The sequence below is a fragment of the Nematostella vectensis genome, chromosome 15 (assembly GCF_932526225.1).
Source record: "Nematostella vectensis chromosome 15, jaNemVect1.1, whole genome shotgun sequence".
NCBI lineage: Eukaryota > Metazoa > Cnidaria > Anthozoa > Actiniaria > Edwardsiidae > Nematostella > Nematostella vectensis.
Window position 1 is genome coordinate 9,288,268 of NC_064048.1, and position 16,530 is coordinate 9,304,797.

General features: G+C 41.9%; 2 protein-coding genes across 2 annotated transcripts; one reads left to right on the forward strand and one right to left on the reverse strand.

Annotated features, from left to right (window-relative positions):
• Nucleotides 1-11: 11 nt before the first annotated feature.
• Nucleotides 12-8,644, forward strand: LOC5512438 (protein NipSnap homolog 3A). The gene is made up of 7 exons (XM_001632745.3): nucleotides 12-257; nucleotides 1,081-1,200; nucleotides 1,380-1,480; nucleotides 2,293-2,353; nucleotides 2,612-2,755; nucleotides 8,074-8,160; nucleotides 8,321-8,644. Exons 1-7 carry the CDS (start codon nucleotides 122-124, stop codon nucleotides 8,395-8,397), a joined length of 726 nt encoding a protein of 241 aa, XP_001632795.2. The 5' UTR covers nucleotides 12-121; the 3' UTR covers nucleotides 8,398-8,644.
• Nucleotides 8,623-15,781, reverse strand: LOC116618309. The gene is made up of 8 exons (XM_032381835.2): nucleotides 15,613-15,781; nucleotides 13,365-13,530; nucleotides 12,276-12,442; nucleotides 11,755-11,811; nucleotides 11,348-11,458; nucleotides 10,309-10,438; nucleotides 9,617-9,725; nucleotides 8,623-8,830 (listed from the first exon to the last, which is right to left on the reverse strand). Exons 1-8 carry the CDS (start codon nucleotides 15,747-15,749, stop codon nucleotides 8,682-8,684), a joined length of 1,026 nt encoding a protein of 341 aa, XP_032237726.2. The 5' UTR covers nucleotides 15,750-15,781; the 3' UTR covers nucleotides 8,623-8,681.
• Nucleotides 15,782-16,530: the final 749 nt, after the last annotated feature.

Below are 16,530 nucleotides of genomic sequence, written 5' to 3' on the forward strand. Positions count from 1 at the left end.
GATACGCCAGGAACGCCTGTCGGTAATCGACACTCAGTGTCTGTTCCCCCGTCTGCTCCACGCAGAAAAGCTTAAACTTTTCACAGCGTTCGTATTTGTTTGTTGCCTGTATTTCAGGGCAATGATTGCAGCGCACCTGTTTCGACCAGCACGAGGCGCTTTATGCCTTGCGAATCGTTCAATTTCTACAAGCGCACGGATAAACTCGGAGAAGATCTACGAGCTCCGTACATACGCCATCAAGCCGAAGGATTTTAGTGAGTGTAGCCACTTATTCTAAAGAAATTTTAAGAAAAGACAAGAATGATTCAGTGCAACAAAGTTCCAATAACACTTTACAGAACAAACCAATTTTTGCCTTTGCTCGAATTTGTGTCGAGTCAAATGCTGCGTCACGATGCGTGTCAAAGGCTCTCCAAATGATAATATCTTGATTTTTTTACTAAATATTGATCGTTCAATCCATCTTAAAAAGTTTTGGATTGATATATATAATCTGTTTGCCCTATTTTTGCAAAATTGAAAAAAAATAAATGGGTATAATGAGGTGTCTTCGGGGTTCGTTCCAGACTGAACAATTATCCAGATAAGAAAAAGGTAACACAAGCAAATTAGGTAAAAAAAGGCATCCCAGATCACTATTTCATAAATCTAAAAGTCAAACTTTTTTGTTGCCAGATCCAATAATAAACGTCAGATGGAAATAATTCAATGGCATAAAAAATTCCTTACTTGTTTTTTAGGGGGTGGTCAGATTTATATGTTCTTTTGTCTGTATATATGTAGTTTTGAGAATCTGAATGGCTTATAATTTTAAATTTATTGGATTCACACTAATGTAAATACTTCACACGGTACCAATAAACTAATCTGTCTGTTCGTCTATCTGTCAGAAAGTCAGAAAACTCACCACCTCCCCCCCCCCCCCCCCCCGGAAAAATTTTCACACCCACACAAGAAAAATCTTGGGTAGGGACCTGGATTGGTGGTATCCAAATAGTCAATGATCATGGGCAGAGTTTGGCAGAGCCTGAAAGAAACGTAAGAAGTGTGATAATTACTCCTGTTCCTTATTTTTAGTTGACTACATGCGCCTCACCTATGACCATATTGGGTTGAGAACAAATCACTCCAAGTTGTGTGGATTTTGGGCAACAGAACTTGGAGGATTAAACCAAGCAGTACATATCTGGGAGTATGGTAGGTGATATGTTACAAGCAAAGAATAAATATTGAGGTTGTTGCCTTAAAAATATATTTTGTCCTAGAGTAAGGGTTACAGATCTTTGGGGGCATTATCCCCTACTCAGACAGGGGTTGAGTTCCCCCATCCACTCTTGCGGTGTTCTGCTGATACCACTACTATTCTTATGTTACAGATAACTTTGCACATCGGACAGAGGTACGGAAAGCACTCAGCCAGGATGAAAAGTGGCAAAGTCAATACATGGCTAAAATGATGCCGATGCTACAAAGACAGGTATGTTAGAGATGCTGACACAAATCTTCAAGTAGTATATACTTCATCTTTAATGACCCCATCCACCACAATAACCATGCCCAATATCCATAAATCATCAGTGTCAGATGTATATTGATAATGGGGGAAGGGAGGGTTTAAGGAGTTTCAATGAGGTTTATATTTATTTATTTATTTATTTTTATTTTTTTTTTTGGGGGGGGGGGGGTGGCTGAGCAAGCGTTTTAAAAAGGGAGGGGCTATGGCCAACCCCTTTGTCTTGGGGTAACTTTCAAGTCCTTATCAACAATATAAATTATGACAAATCATATCAATATGCCAATCATTTATTCCTTCATCACCGTCATTTACATACAATCCATGAAAATAATAGCTGAGACTTTTTGACCACTTGCAAAAAAAATACCATATCTTATTTTCCTGTGAAAAAGACAATTTCCCCCCTCCCCCCGAATTAATGTTGGCTGGGACGCAATGAAACAACATTGATTTGGGGGGATGGGGGTGGGGAATTTTGAAGAGATTGTATTGTCTGTTGATCTAAGAGCACCTTTTTCTAAAATGGGTGGGGATGTTGGTAGGGGATCTCAGCATTTTTGTCACGGATTGTATATATGGTATATCACAATTAGCTTATTGATTTATTCCACTTGCCTGCTCTTATTTGTGGTGATATTAAGAAAAAATGTTTTTTTTTATTAAAACATGAAAAAAATCAAGGTTTGCTGGAGACGTGCTCCTTACTTCTTTGCGCAAAACATTTCTTCAAATAAGAGCCACCTAAGCATAACTCAGCTTAAATTTATTTATAGGAGAACCTCATAATGAAAGCTGTCCCTTGGTATGAGATGCAAAAGTTCCAGTCCAGGGGAGGTTTGTTAAACTTTTATTCTTCATCTGCATGATAATTTTATTCAAATATGAGGATTGTTGGTTCCCAGGAAGCCAGAATATCTATAATGGAAACCCAGGGTTTTTTTTTCAGGATTTTCCCTGGTTTTTGGGCCAATACTTATATCTGTAACGGAAACCCAGAGTTTCTTTACCCAGGATTTTCCCTGAGGTTTTTGTACTTATATTCTAGGTATCCAGAAAATTCTGTGTGCTTTCAATATCAATTGTTTGTTCCAGGTATTTATGAGCTGCGTGCTTATACTTTAAAGACTGGTAAATCTGAGCAGTGGGCACACCGCTGGTTGCAGGGCCTGCCAGCTCGCTGCAAATACTCAGCTCCTGTTGGAGTCTGGATGTCTGAGATTGGAACTCTAAACCAGGGTAGGTGCCTTTTTTCAGGTGCTTTAATCATGTCTTATCTTTCATATGAGCCAGGAGTTATTTTGATTTTGGAATTAACTTCTCAGTAGTCTAGTTTTGGACATTGTTGTAGTTTTACTTCCGGTTAATTAGCATATCTTTCGCACATGCGCACCCGGATTGAGTTCCTCGTGTAGTCCGCCATGTTTTGTATTGTGTTAATAAAATAGGTGAATAAAAAGCCTTCAAGTCAACTTATTACATGGTGTCAGAAGCAAACTGAAGGAAAATCACTCTCAAACATACCAGGTCGGTATTTTACGAGAAATCTAGCAAGTTTACACAAGGAAAATGGCCGAACTCACTGGACTCACTAGCCCTCGTATGGACTGGAATGCAACCGATCTTCAACAAGCGCTAAAAAAGTTCAAGGCAACCGTCGAATTGTACTTTTCTGGCCCGCTTAAGTCCAAATCGGAGGAAGAAAAGGTCAGTTATCTGTTGATATGGACGGGAGAAGAAGGAATTGAATTAGTTTCTACGTGGTCGCTAACCTCAGACGAGAAGAAAAAGCTGTCAACTTACTGGGAGAAGTTTGAAGAATACGTCGCCCCCAAGAGCAATTTTCGCTTAGCACGATTTAAACTACGCACTCTGAAGCAAAAGGACGATGAACCAGTGGATTCATTTATAAAGAAAGTAAGATTGCTAGCCAGCGAATGCAGGTATGATAATGTAGACGAACACATTATTGACGCTCTAATTTTCGGGTCTCGCCGCCCACGTGTCCAGGCTAAACTCCTCGAGTTAGACAAAACTCTAACGCTCGCTAAGGCAATAGACATAGCCAGGACTGAGGAAGCCACTTCGGCTCAGTTACAAGATATTAGAGGCACAAACACTATACCTGTACACGCAACAACCCACAAAAGCCCTTCTTCACATCCCAAGACACACTCACGTGAAAATAAACAAATACAAACTTGTGGGAACTGTGGCACTAGCCATAATGTGACACAAAAATCCCTGTGCCCCGCAAACGGAACAAAATGCAGCAACTGTGGGAAACCAAACCACTGGGCCAAGGTTTGCCGTTCCACCAAACCCCAAGGTCCCACCCCGAGGGGAAGAGGCAGGCGGGGAAACCGGAACAAATCAAAGCAACAGATAAACACCCTCAGCAAAGAGTATGCTAGCACTGCACCTGAGCCCCTAGATTCCCCACAGTTATATTTTCACTCTCTGACCATTGATAGTATGTCTCGACAGATCACTCAAGCGCTCGTCAACATACAGGTTAACTCGAGTAACGGGACACTACCACTATTATGCAAGATTGACACTGGTGCTGAAGGAAATGTGATCCCATTAAGCAACTACAAGCACATCTATCCAGAGTCACTCTGCGACATAGACGGCAAGCCCCTCAGCTTAGCCCCATCAGATACAAGGATAACAGCATATGGAGGCCATGAAGTACAACACTACGGTACCTGCAACCTCACTTTACTACATAACGGTCAGTCCAGCCCTCATGAATTTCATGTTGTAAACACGACAGGACCTACAATCCTAGGACTACCCACATGTACTGCAATGAAGCTTGTAACCCTTAACCACAGTCTAAGCAAAGACCAGGCTGAGCCAGCCGAAATACGACCAGCTCAAGTACCCAAGGATGACCCTGAGGCAAAGGCAGCTCTACTAAGACAGTATGCTGACTGCTTCGAAGGCATCGGATGCTTCAGCGGAGAATTCCATATCACACTTGACCCTACAGTACCCGCTGTGGTTCACCCGCCACGACGAGTCCCTGAAGCACTTCAGGAGCCTCTGCGCAAGGAGTTGGAATCCCTCGTACAGCAAGGAATCATCACCAAGGTTGATGAACCCACTGACTGGGTCAACTCGCTAGTCTGTTCCACAAAGCGGAATGGCTCCATACGACTCTGCCTTGATCCAAAGGACCTCAACTGCGCCATCAAACGTCCACATCATCGTACACCCACTCTTGATGAAGTCTTATCAAAGCTAAGTGGATCCGAGTACTTCTCCATAGTTGACGCCCGCAGCGGTTATTGGAACATAAAGCTTGACCAGGAAAGCTCACTCTATACAACATTCAACTCTCCCCATGGAAGATTCAGGACATCAGGACATCTTCCAAAAGAAGGTCGATGAAACCTTTGGTGACTTACCTGGGGTGACAGGCATCACAGACGACATAATTGTTTACGGACGCAACCGTAAGGAGCATGACAATAACCTGAAAGCAGTAATGGAGCGTGCCCGTGAAACTGGTCTGAAGTTCAATGCTGACAAATGCAAAATTGCCAGCAAGGAACTTGTCTTCTTCGGACACACCCTAAGTGCAGATGGTATGAAACTTGACCCTGCTAAGGTTGAAGCCATCAACAACATGGATCCTTCAACGAGCCTCACAGATCTCCAAGTCTTCCTAGGTATGACGCAATACCTTAGCCGTTTCATACCCAACCTCGCTTCAACAGCAGCGGTCCTCTGGGACTTGACACGGAAAAGTAGTCAATTCCAGTGGTGCCCAGAACACCAGAAAGCTGTAGATGACATCAAGAAACTCATCACATCGCCAGCCTCGCTGCAGTATTTCGACAGCACCAAGCCTGTCGTAATCCAGGTGGATGCATCTCAACGTGGCCTCGGCGCGACACTCATCCAAGATAAAGGCCCTGTGGAGTACAGAAGTAAGCTACTCACTGAAACCGAGAGGAGGTACTCCAACATAGAAAGGGAAATGCTTGCAGTCGTCCATGGTCTCGAGAAATTCCACTACTACGCTTATGGACGCCACGTCCAGGTCCACACGGACCACAAGCCACTGGAGGCAATATTCAAAAAGCATCTGGCCAGCGCGCCACCCCGCATTGCCAGGATGATGCTGCGGATACAGAAATACGACATCGACATTCGATATGTCCCAGGGAAGGACATACCCCTGGCCGACGCCCTCTCACGACTTAACCCAAGTCCCGGTGACACCATCGCTGGACTTGATGTCTCTATACATGAGCTACACTTGCACCTCAATGCTAGCCCTACTAGGATAACGCAGATCCAAGAGGAGACGAGGAAGGACACAACACTTCACTCACTTCGTGCCGTCATCGCCCAAGGTTGGCCAAACAAAAGAGCTGAATGCCCTGAATTACTACACCCATACTGGAACTATCGTGACGAACTTACTGTCGCCGATGGATTGGTCCTGAAGGGTACCCGAATTGTAATTCCAAAGACCCTGCAACCAGATGTTCTACAGCAGCTACACTATGCACACCAGGGTGCGGAAAAATGCAAGCTCAGAGCCAAGGGATCAGTCTTTTGGGCGAACATCAATGCCGACATCGACAACATGGTCAAGAGTTGTGCTCCCTGTCAGCATAATCAGTCCATGAACACTAAAGAGCCGCTAATGCCTCATGATGTTCCACCAAGGCCCTGGCACACCGTAGCATCTGACTTGTTCTCCTGGAACGGTTCACCATACTTACTACTCTCTGATTACTACAGTAAGTTCCCAATTGTGCGCAAGCTAACTAACATCCAATCATCTACTGTCATCGCTCACCTCAAAGGAATATTTGAGGAACATGGCATACCAGACAAACTTGTCACAGGACATGACACCCAGTTTACGTCTGCTCTATTCAAGGTTTTCAGCAGCACCTATGGATTTATTCATACAACTACAAGCCCATACTACAAGGAGGCTAATGGCTTCATAGAGAGAAATGTGCAAACTGTCAAGGATCTCCTTCAAAAGTGCAAGGAATCAGGGCAAGACCCACATCTAGCCATGCTGTGCCTGAGAACAACCCCTTTGGGTCACACCCTGCCATCACCAGCAGAGTTGCTAAATTCCAGAATATATCAGTCTAACCTGCCAGCTACTTCCAGGCATGCACTACTGAACAAACCTGACTATGATGCCAATGTCAAGCTGCAAGCCAGACAAGACCGACAGAAATCATATTACGACAGGACTTCCAAGTGTCTACAGCCTGTCTACCCTCAGGACGCTGTCAGAGTCTTCAACCCCCTCAACTCCAAATGGGAGCCAGGAATAGTTCGAGCCGCTGCGCCAACCCCACGCTCGCACATTGTGGACATGGCCAATGGCAGTACTCTCACCAGAAACCGCAGACACATTCGTCCCACAGGTGAAAAACTAAGCTTGAATAATACCTCAGCTACTGATGACTACGAGCCTGTAGCAGAACCAGCACCTAACGGCAACCAACCCCCAACAGAGCCAAGGACGTCTACACCTGGTACCCCTGCGAAGTCCACACCTACCCAAAGTGGTCCACCATTACGCAGATCAACACGGACAGTGAAGCCCCCAGACAGACTGAACTTGTAGCATTTGCTACACAAACATTAGATATTGAACTATGTTATTATTAGTACTGCAAAGTTCTTTGTTTTTTTTTTACACCCCTAATTGGACACTACCAGTCACATTTGTACTCATGTAATTTTTCAGCTTTTCAGCTTAGTGAAGGGGATGTTGTAGTTTTACTTCCGGTTAATTAGCATATCTTTCGCACATGCGCACCCGGATTGAGTTCCTCGTGTAGTCCGCCATGTTTTGTATTGTGTTAATAAAATAGGTGAATAAAAAGCCTTCAAGTCAACTTATTACAGACATAAACTCTCGACTCTCTGAATGCACAAACAAGACGAACCAATTTCCTAACTGGCCTGTCATGTGTGATGTTTGTATACCAGAAATCTCCCAGTTTGGATAAAAGATAGTTCATCATGCATCTTTTGTTGTTCAAATAAAAAGTGTAATTTGTTTGGTTTTTCTTACTTTTGGAGGATAAGGGTGGGGGAGGGGAGGGTGTTTATTTGATATTTTGCAGCCTAGGGAGGTTTTAAAGCCGCATTGTAACCAGTTTACTTCCGGAGGGTCGACGGAAACCTCAACAGTTAGAGGACAAAAGAATCTATTAAAATTCGAGATATTAAACAGGCCATCCGCTCTAAATTATCAATCACATCCTCAGAAACTTTCAATAAACACAAATATTTTTCACAAACGTTAAAAATTATTGGAGATTGTTACGTAATCGACCGGAAGTAAACTGGTGACAATGCAGCTTTAATTCTAAGTAGGGAAGTGGGGCACTTATTAGAAGTTGGTGGCTAAAATTACTAGTGCAATAAATCAGAAGGAAAATGGAGTAAAAAAAGCGTAATTCATAAAAAGACTGAAAAGATGCATGGGTTCATTTCTACCCCTATTAGTTCCTTGTCTATGTCATAGATCTAACCATCTGCTTGTTTTTGCACTTTAGTTATTCATCTGTGGCAATATGACAGTGCTGATGAACGAGTACGCATCAGACAGGAAGCTTTCAAAGAAGAAGAATGGGCTGAAACAGGTTGGTAATTTTGTGGCTGACATAACATAGTACACAGATCGTAAGGAACTTATGACCCTATAACGTTTTTTCGTTTTAAAGCCCAATAGCAAAACAATATAAAGCAAAATCTCATCAACCAAATAGAGTGCCGAGTTCAAGTCTGTTCTTTTTTTTTCAGTGCGAGACTGTGGAGAGTTTGTTAAAAAGATGACATCAAAGATCCTGATCCCAACTAACTTTTCACCCTGGAAATAAACACCTGTTCACCAAGCCAGACTATGACAGGCAGAAGGAAAAAAAATCATATGTTGGAATAAATAGACATTTAAGGTATTTTAAAAGGGTACAACAACACATTAGTCCATGGAAGAAAATGGCGAATACAGTTCTAAGATAACAACTCTTTAATGGTTCCATTCTCTCTGAGTGTTTGTGCTTGTAATTCATTTTGTATTCCAAGAAATAAAATCAGGCTGTGTATATACTGTGTATATACTGTGTATATACTTCTCCTTTATTTATTAAATTTAATTTGTAATTCATATACAGTCATTTAGAAAGTCTTGGACTTCAGTGAGTTCCCTATTTTTGGCCTCCTTGTGAGCCCATCTCTGTTCTGCTAATTTGGGTGTGACTTTCCATCTGTCGTGATAAATAACTTTGCCACAAGCAGGACATTTCTTACCACCTAAACCAAATAAAATTTTAAATTAATATAAAAATTTTCTACTTTGGGTTTAGTACAATCTATTTGTTTTGCATGTCCGTTCTTTGTCCTTATAAATTTGTGAACTAGCCTGTTTGAACTATGTAAACCTGTTTGAACTATGTAAGCCTGTTTCGCTATATAGGTCCCCTGGTACTTAGTAAGTTAGATAATGGGTGCGAGTGTTCTATGGGATTTAGGGTACGAATTAAAAAAATTGGGCAAGTTCGTAGCACGAGAAGAAGACGAGGAGACGAGAAGAATACGATAAACCGTGGTATTCAGGTGTTATTTTTTTTGTTTCCATCGCTGAGATATGTTGAAATATTGGTGAATAACTTTGATATTAACAGTAAACACAATTAACATTGTATATTTGTCGTTCTTGTCTTGTGAAGCAGCTGAGGATTTTGAATAACAGGGACATTTCAGTGAGGTTTGTAGTTAGTAATATATTAGTAGTCATCTACTAAGTTGTAACTTTGTTTTGATTGTCTTCCTCCTGGAATACTAATTACTAAGTAGATAACCCATAATTACAAACTACATTCCCCACTAATTCCTTATTGTTCAATGCCCTCGCCTCTTGACACCTTAATTACTATGAGATTTAGGGGGTTGAAATGGTCGAGTGGCATTGATCATTTTCTAATTTGAGTTATAGACCTTTTCACGGTTAAAAATAGAATATTTAGGATGCATGTGGTTTTACACCAATGAGAGGCTTAAATGGGCATGATTTATGGGAATACTTTTAAATACCTGTACCTGTGAAAGGTGGTGTCTTCATGTACTTATCAAGGCAGCCGTAGTGGAACACGTGTGCACAGTACACACGCTCAACATAGAGAGCGTCATCTGGATCTGAGACACAGTCCTATAAAAATACAAGCATCAAGTTAAAGATACATAAACTTAGAATACCAAGAAATGTCCAGTGATGGGCCCCAAAAACCTCAGAGCGGTGTATGTGATAATATTCGGATATCTGGGGGGGGGGGGGGGGGGGGGGATTTACGTGTGCTTACTACAAATAGGGCATGGCTTGGAGCAGTATACTGTATGTGTTAATAACCAGGGGGGGGGGGGAATACTCTACCTTAGGAGGGTGGGCTTGTTACAAATAGGGCATGGCTTGGAGCAGTATACTGTATGTGTTTAATATCCAGGGGGGTAATACCCTACCTTAGGAGGGCGGGCTTGTTACAAAGAGGGCATGGCTTGGGGCTGTATACTGTATGTGATAATATCCAGGGGGGATAATACTCTACCCAGGTGGGCCTGAAGGCGGGATTGAAGTTATGCGGTGGCTAATATATGCAGCTACAGTAGGAGCTTCAGTGATTTTAACCCATGCTTACATGTGCGCTTGTTGCAAAGTCGCAAAGCCAGTTGACGACAACCTTATGTCAATCGATGGTATGTGATAATATCCAGGGGGTGGGGGGTTAATACTTTACCTTAGGTTCAGGTGGGAGGGCTGGCTTGGTACAAAGAGAGCATGGTTCGGTGGGGTACCGTCGTATGCAGTCCTTAACCAGAAAGTCACATACTAATCGCAGTGAGGGCTTGGGTTGAAATGGTGGGTGTCTGTTTTACAGTGGAATTCGAAAAACAGGTTAGAGAAATAAAATTGTACTTCTATGCAAAATGTGTATTGTTTCATTGAATCTTGTATGTGCAAAATGGATCTAACTGATTCGACTGGATTCATTTAAATTACTTTATATACAAATCCACCACTTTCTTAATTATTTATTATTATATTTTTTTTGGCTGTGATCCTTAGTTATTCCAAAATTCTATCATAGAATAAAGTGCACAATGACGCTTTTAAAAAAAATATTGAATGGGAGGAGAAGGGGGCAGGTTTTGCAAAAGCATCTCCACTTTTCTTGTTAGAACTTGCAGGTGAGAGAAAGAAAGCAGCTATGGAATACTCTTTTGATATCTCATGGGGAGATGCTACTAGGCTAAGAACCATCATTCTTAGTTTGTTAGGGATTATAGAATCTGGTACATTGAAACCTGGATTTTACGATAAACTCATGACGTTACATGACGTTCCTTTCTCCTGGTGGAACTACCTCGATCTCTATTGGATATAACAATATTCTCGATTTTACGATCTGTTGTCCCAAGAGTAATTTTGACCTCGATACAACAATATATTTACTGATTTTGTCTATCAACAAAGAAAAAAAACTCAAAACACCATTTTCACAGATTGTGTTAAATACAGATTACAGTCTTAAAACGAGTAAACTGTACCATGTACATTCTCACACAGAGTACAGTTGCAATATTATTTTGTAAAAGTTGATAATTAACCTAACCTAGCTACAACAATATTTTCAATGGATTTTCCTTCATATTGTAAAATTGAGGACCTCCTTGCGATGGTACCTTAATTTTACGATACATTTTCTTTCTCGTGAGGCATATCGTAAAATCCAGGTCCCACTTGAGCAGATATGAAAAAAACTCTTAATGACTTACTTGGGATTTTGTCGTACTGGTGGTTCCACAGCCTGCCGTGCCATGTCAGTCGCTTGGCCAATGAACACTCTCTCCAGAGATACCGGGAAATTAGAGTCTTTCAGCTCAACCCTGTAGAAAGCATATTTGGCTATGGCAGATGTATGACAATCAGCCCTTATCCCCCTCACAATTCCCTAGCAATTGCTTTTAAATAGAAAGACAATAAGAAATTAAAAAAAAAATGGCATGAATTTGTAAAATCCTTGTATCTATTCCAAGTGAACTTACAGAGTCTGGACTGAGTATAGATGTATATTTAGTACTGTTGTCCTATCTCAATTCTGGGCATTCCTTAACCTTACAGAGTCTAAACTGGGCGTGGTATATTAATTATTAGTCTTATCTAAGTTCTGGACATTCCTTACCTTACAGAGTCTGCTGGGTAGTTATCTGGGACTGACAACCTAAAGTCCATTTGATATCTATAAAAAAAAACAGACTTCTTTAGGGGAGACTACTAGGGCCTGGCTTTTAATACAGAGGGTGACTTTATTCTAAAAACCTTGGTCTAGAGGTATTTAGATTGAGTTGGTAGAGTCATTGGGCAATAAAACAACTGTTGCAAGATGTTTGACACTCAGTCTACAGTTATCCTGGATTGTTTTGATTGACATCCATTGATTTTTTTTTCTTTCATGAAGACAAATGTACCACTAAACATGGTTAGAACCCTTGTCAGCCACACTTTTGCTTTTGTTTTATAAAAAAGAATTGGAAGACAAATTATGAGTCAGAAGAACCTTTGAAATATCCACCTAAAATAAGTTCTATACCTTATTTACCAATTTCAATCGAAAATACTGCTACAGCTTTCTCAAATCATCAGATGGAAATGGATGCTTTCCAGCACTTGGTGGCCAACAGAGATCCTCCAATTGACACCCACCTGAGCCGCTGTATATGCAAACTAAGAACTCCAGCCTTCTGTTTGACCTTCAACTGGTCTACTTCATCAGACACCAGTTTTGTCTTGATATAACTGAGCTCATCACTACACACGATCAATGGGTTATCGTCCAGGAACTTGCGAACAAACCGCAGGATAATCAAGACCTAGGAAACATTTTCTTAGGCATTAAGGACCTAAAAATATATCAAATGCAATTCTTTTGATGGTTTAGATGATATAGCAGCTATTTCTATTTTTAGTTTTATAACAAACAGCAATTTATTATGATTCCACAACCAAATCTCTCCTCCTTTCATATTCAAATCATCTTATGGTACTTAAAAATCTGGCTGTTAAATAAACTCGAATCCTAGGATATGCGTCATTTGGTTATTCGATTTTGATCAAAATAATTTTTAGTCTTGAAATTCTAGATAACCTAAATCAACGTTTTTGCTTAGGGGTTCAAATTCATACTGATCACACCCATTTTGTTATCTCTTAGGGTTAAAAACCATTTTCTCAATGAGCACAGGCCTCCCCTGGGCACAGGCCTCCCCTGGGCACAGGCCTCCCCTGGGCAAAGGCCTCCCCTGGGCACAGGCATCCCCTGGGCACAGGCCTCCCCTGGGCACAGGCCTCCCCTGGGCACAGGCCTCCCCTGGGCACAGGCATCCCCTGGGCACAGGCCTCCCCTGGGCACAGGCATCCCCTGGGCACAGGCCTCCCCTGGGCACAGGCCTCCCCTGGGCACAGGCATCCCCTGGGCACAGGCCTCCCCTGGGCACAGGCATCCCCTGGGCACAGGCATCCCCTGGGCATCCCCTGGGCATAGGCATCCCCTGGGCACAGGCATCCCTTGGGCACAGGCATCCCCTCGGCACAGGCATCCCCTGGGCACAGGCCTCCCCTTGGCACAGGCCTCCCCTGGGCACAGGCATCCCCTGGGCACAGGCCTCCCCTGGGCACAGGCCTCCCCTGGGCACAGGCCTCCCCTGGGCACAGGCATCCCCTCGGCACAGGCCTCCCCTGGGCTCAGGCCTCCCCTGGGCACAGGCCTCCCCTGGGGACACCCCATCCACTTACCTGTTGTTTTCCTACGTGTTTTTTCATCTCTGAATCACAAAGCTCTGTCAGCTTGCTCAGTAACCGTGGCGGCAGTATACTGCTCTTAAGTTCTGTGAGGATCGCTGTGTTAGGGTACCCATCTGTGAACTGAAGCTGGACTGTCAGGGTTTTGTACTTTGTTTTCCTGTAAACAAATATTTGGGCAATTCCACATGAGAAGTGTAAAAAATGTTTTTTTTTTTTTTGAAAAGCAGCTTAGTTTGAAAAGAATTGCACTAAATCATACCTAAAATACTTTAATTTGTCAAAAAAACATAGAATTTGGGCCAGATGATTACCCGGGGGGGGGGGGGGGGGGGGGGGCTACCCTTGGGTCAAAATGTTCAAGACTTTTATGTAGCTCAAATTGGCATTATGAGCACACCATATTTTCACACAAATAACAATTTAGTCTGAAGGCCTAATTTCTCAGCAATTTAACTGAAGCTTTATCGCATAACCAACTTTTGTTTTACCACCAAAGATTTGGCTTAAACTCAATTATTTTTCAATCACAAGGGGACAAACCACAAAAATTGCCTTCTGAATGTAACGTCCGTAACAAAGAATTGCCCATTTACAAACACCTATCAGACTGAACAGTCTGAAAAAGCCACTTATTTGCCATTGGATTAACCTCCTTAAATCATCCACTAGATATGGATGCTTACTCACACTTGGTACTTTACAAGGAAGAAGAAACGGTGGCTGATTTAAACTACCTTTCTCCTCTAATGTGAACAATAATAGACATTCAAGGAATGGAGGTCACCACTCATCTAAGAGGGCGCCCCTGGCCAGTAGTCCCCTTTCTCATTTGTTTCTAACGGTTTGGTTCACATCTTAGGTAGGGGTCCCCAGGGTAAGATTTTTCTTTGTCATGGGTTGCGAAACTCTAGGTACTGGGGAAAACTTTTGTCCATTAAGTCTAGATAGCCGTATCTAAAGGTGGAGGAGGGGGCTATGTGTGACAAATCTCAGGCTGTTTCTCAATCTGGCTCTGTGACCACCACAGGGTTAGACCCACCCCCACACCCATCCCCCTAGGGACAGGGGAGGAAGGCAGAATTTTTATCCCTACCAAATAGATGCAATATCTTCATGATAATTAAAAGACAAGAAATCAACGTATGTCTACTTACTGTTAAAATTCTTAAAACCTTTCAGATCAATCTCAATATCAATCTAGCCAAAACAAAGCATAGATAAACTTTCAAATTCTGGAAAGGGAATTGAATTTGATTAAAATTTGAATTTTCTACAGATCTTTGAAAATTTTCCTGGCCGCGCGAAAGGGGATTGAATCAAGTGAATAATTTCAAGTTTTGGCGGGAAAATCTTAAACAACGTATTTTCCTTAAATCCGTTAAAATTCAGACACGGCAATACCACAAAATATTGGCTAATTGTTTTCTATTGCAATGCTACTCACAATAAAGCAAAGAATAATTTAAAGTTGAGAATTGTATGCGAAAAAAGAAAATATTGTTTTGTTGTAGGTTTCAAAAACAGGGCGCGCTCGTGAGAGTGTCGCCATTCTTGATTGCTAATGCAGTGCGCGCACAATGCAAAAACAATTCAAAGACTACAAAATATCTGCTAAATTTTGCAGATTTGTTTCCTGAAGTTAAATAATCATTTGACTACCGGGTTGAGATATAAAGATGGCGGTAAAAGTGGTAACCACACAATGTTCTTCAGCAATAACTACGAAGACATGAAGACGGGAACTGGTTTAGCGTGCGCATATGTTTTCTCATGGTTGACATCTCGATCTACGTCACAAATGACTGGACCCGGGCCTTTCAGTTCACGGCCTTTTTTCCCAAGGTTGACCAAAACACCTCAATATTACAGATTTGAGTTATTCGCGCGAGCGCGTGTTTTATACGGTCCATAAGAACCACATACCATTTGGAAGATGAAAATATAAAGAATTGACAAAGTCTATCAACTTTGAAAGGATATATGGACTTTAAGGTGGAAACAAGGTGTAATGGCAGGTTTTATTTATTTTTTGGTTCGCATTAAAATGAGCGAAAACTTGTTCACATCCCCAAAAGAAACCCAGAACAAATTGACAAACTAAAAGATCAAACAGTTTACCACTCCCTTGTGTAAGATAATAATTATTTAAGAGAGATTCAGAGAAATTTTAATGATCGTCCTAGCTTAGATTTTGCCAGATTCGCCACTATATAATACCAAAATCTACATTGAAACTCACGTAATGCGGACTTGTACACACGCCGGGTGAAAAGATATGATTTCCGCGCCTTCTATAGTGTCGGTGACTTCGTTTTTGGCCCGGCCGAGCTCAGATTCGATGAACTTCAGGCTTTCTGGCGATAAGGAGCCCGCCATCTTGGATTGGCTCGCTAACACGAGGGACTAGGAACTAGTTGGTAGGCAGAGTGATCAAGGGCGATAGGATAGGATAGTTTTTTAGTGATTGATTATATACAAGATGAAACTTCTCTTAGCCTGTTTTTGCAGGCGTTTAACCGGTGTTTTAGATATGTTTTTTTTCGCTATGCACCGAGTCTTGGCCGCCATATTGTTTTTTTTTTCTGCATGTGAGTATAGAATGACTACTGCTGGTCTGTGTAGTCGTGGAATCAGGTAGATAAATCAACATCAACACATTGCTTGTCTTTTGACCCCAAAAAGGCTTTCAGGAAGGACCGTTGACCGCGTCGGCCACTTACCGCTGTGGTACATATTCAAATCATGGATCTGGCCTGGTGATTTTTCCGAGCTCATGCCTTGATTCGGGTTTGCAGTGTTACAATTGAGTTAAGTCAAGAGACCACATCATGGGTCTCTTGGTTAAAAAAAAAACAAAAAAAAAAAACGCCAGACTATGTTTGCAAGATAATTGCACGCATTTATCACAAACTCCGAATTCTAAGTGTAAATACAATGGTTAAAATCACTTATCTCGATAGAAAAGTCACGGAAATTCCGCATCCCATGCGGAATAAATGCTAATCCCTAAATGCTTGTGTTAACTCGAATTCTTGTATCCCGAACGTTAAAAACACTACCGCATCTCTAAAAAAGTATTGTGGACTGCGGTAATATACCGGGTTAAATTTCGAAAAAAAAAATGTAACGTGCTGCGGATTTTAACAATATGGAGAGA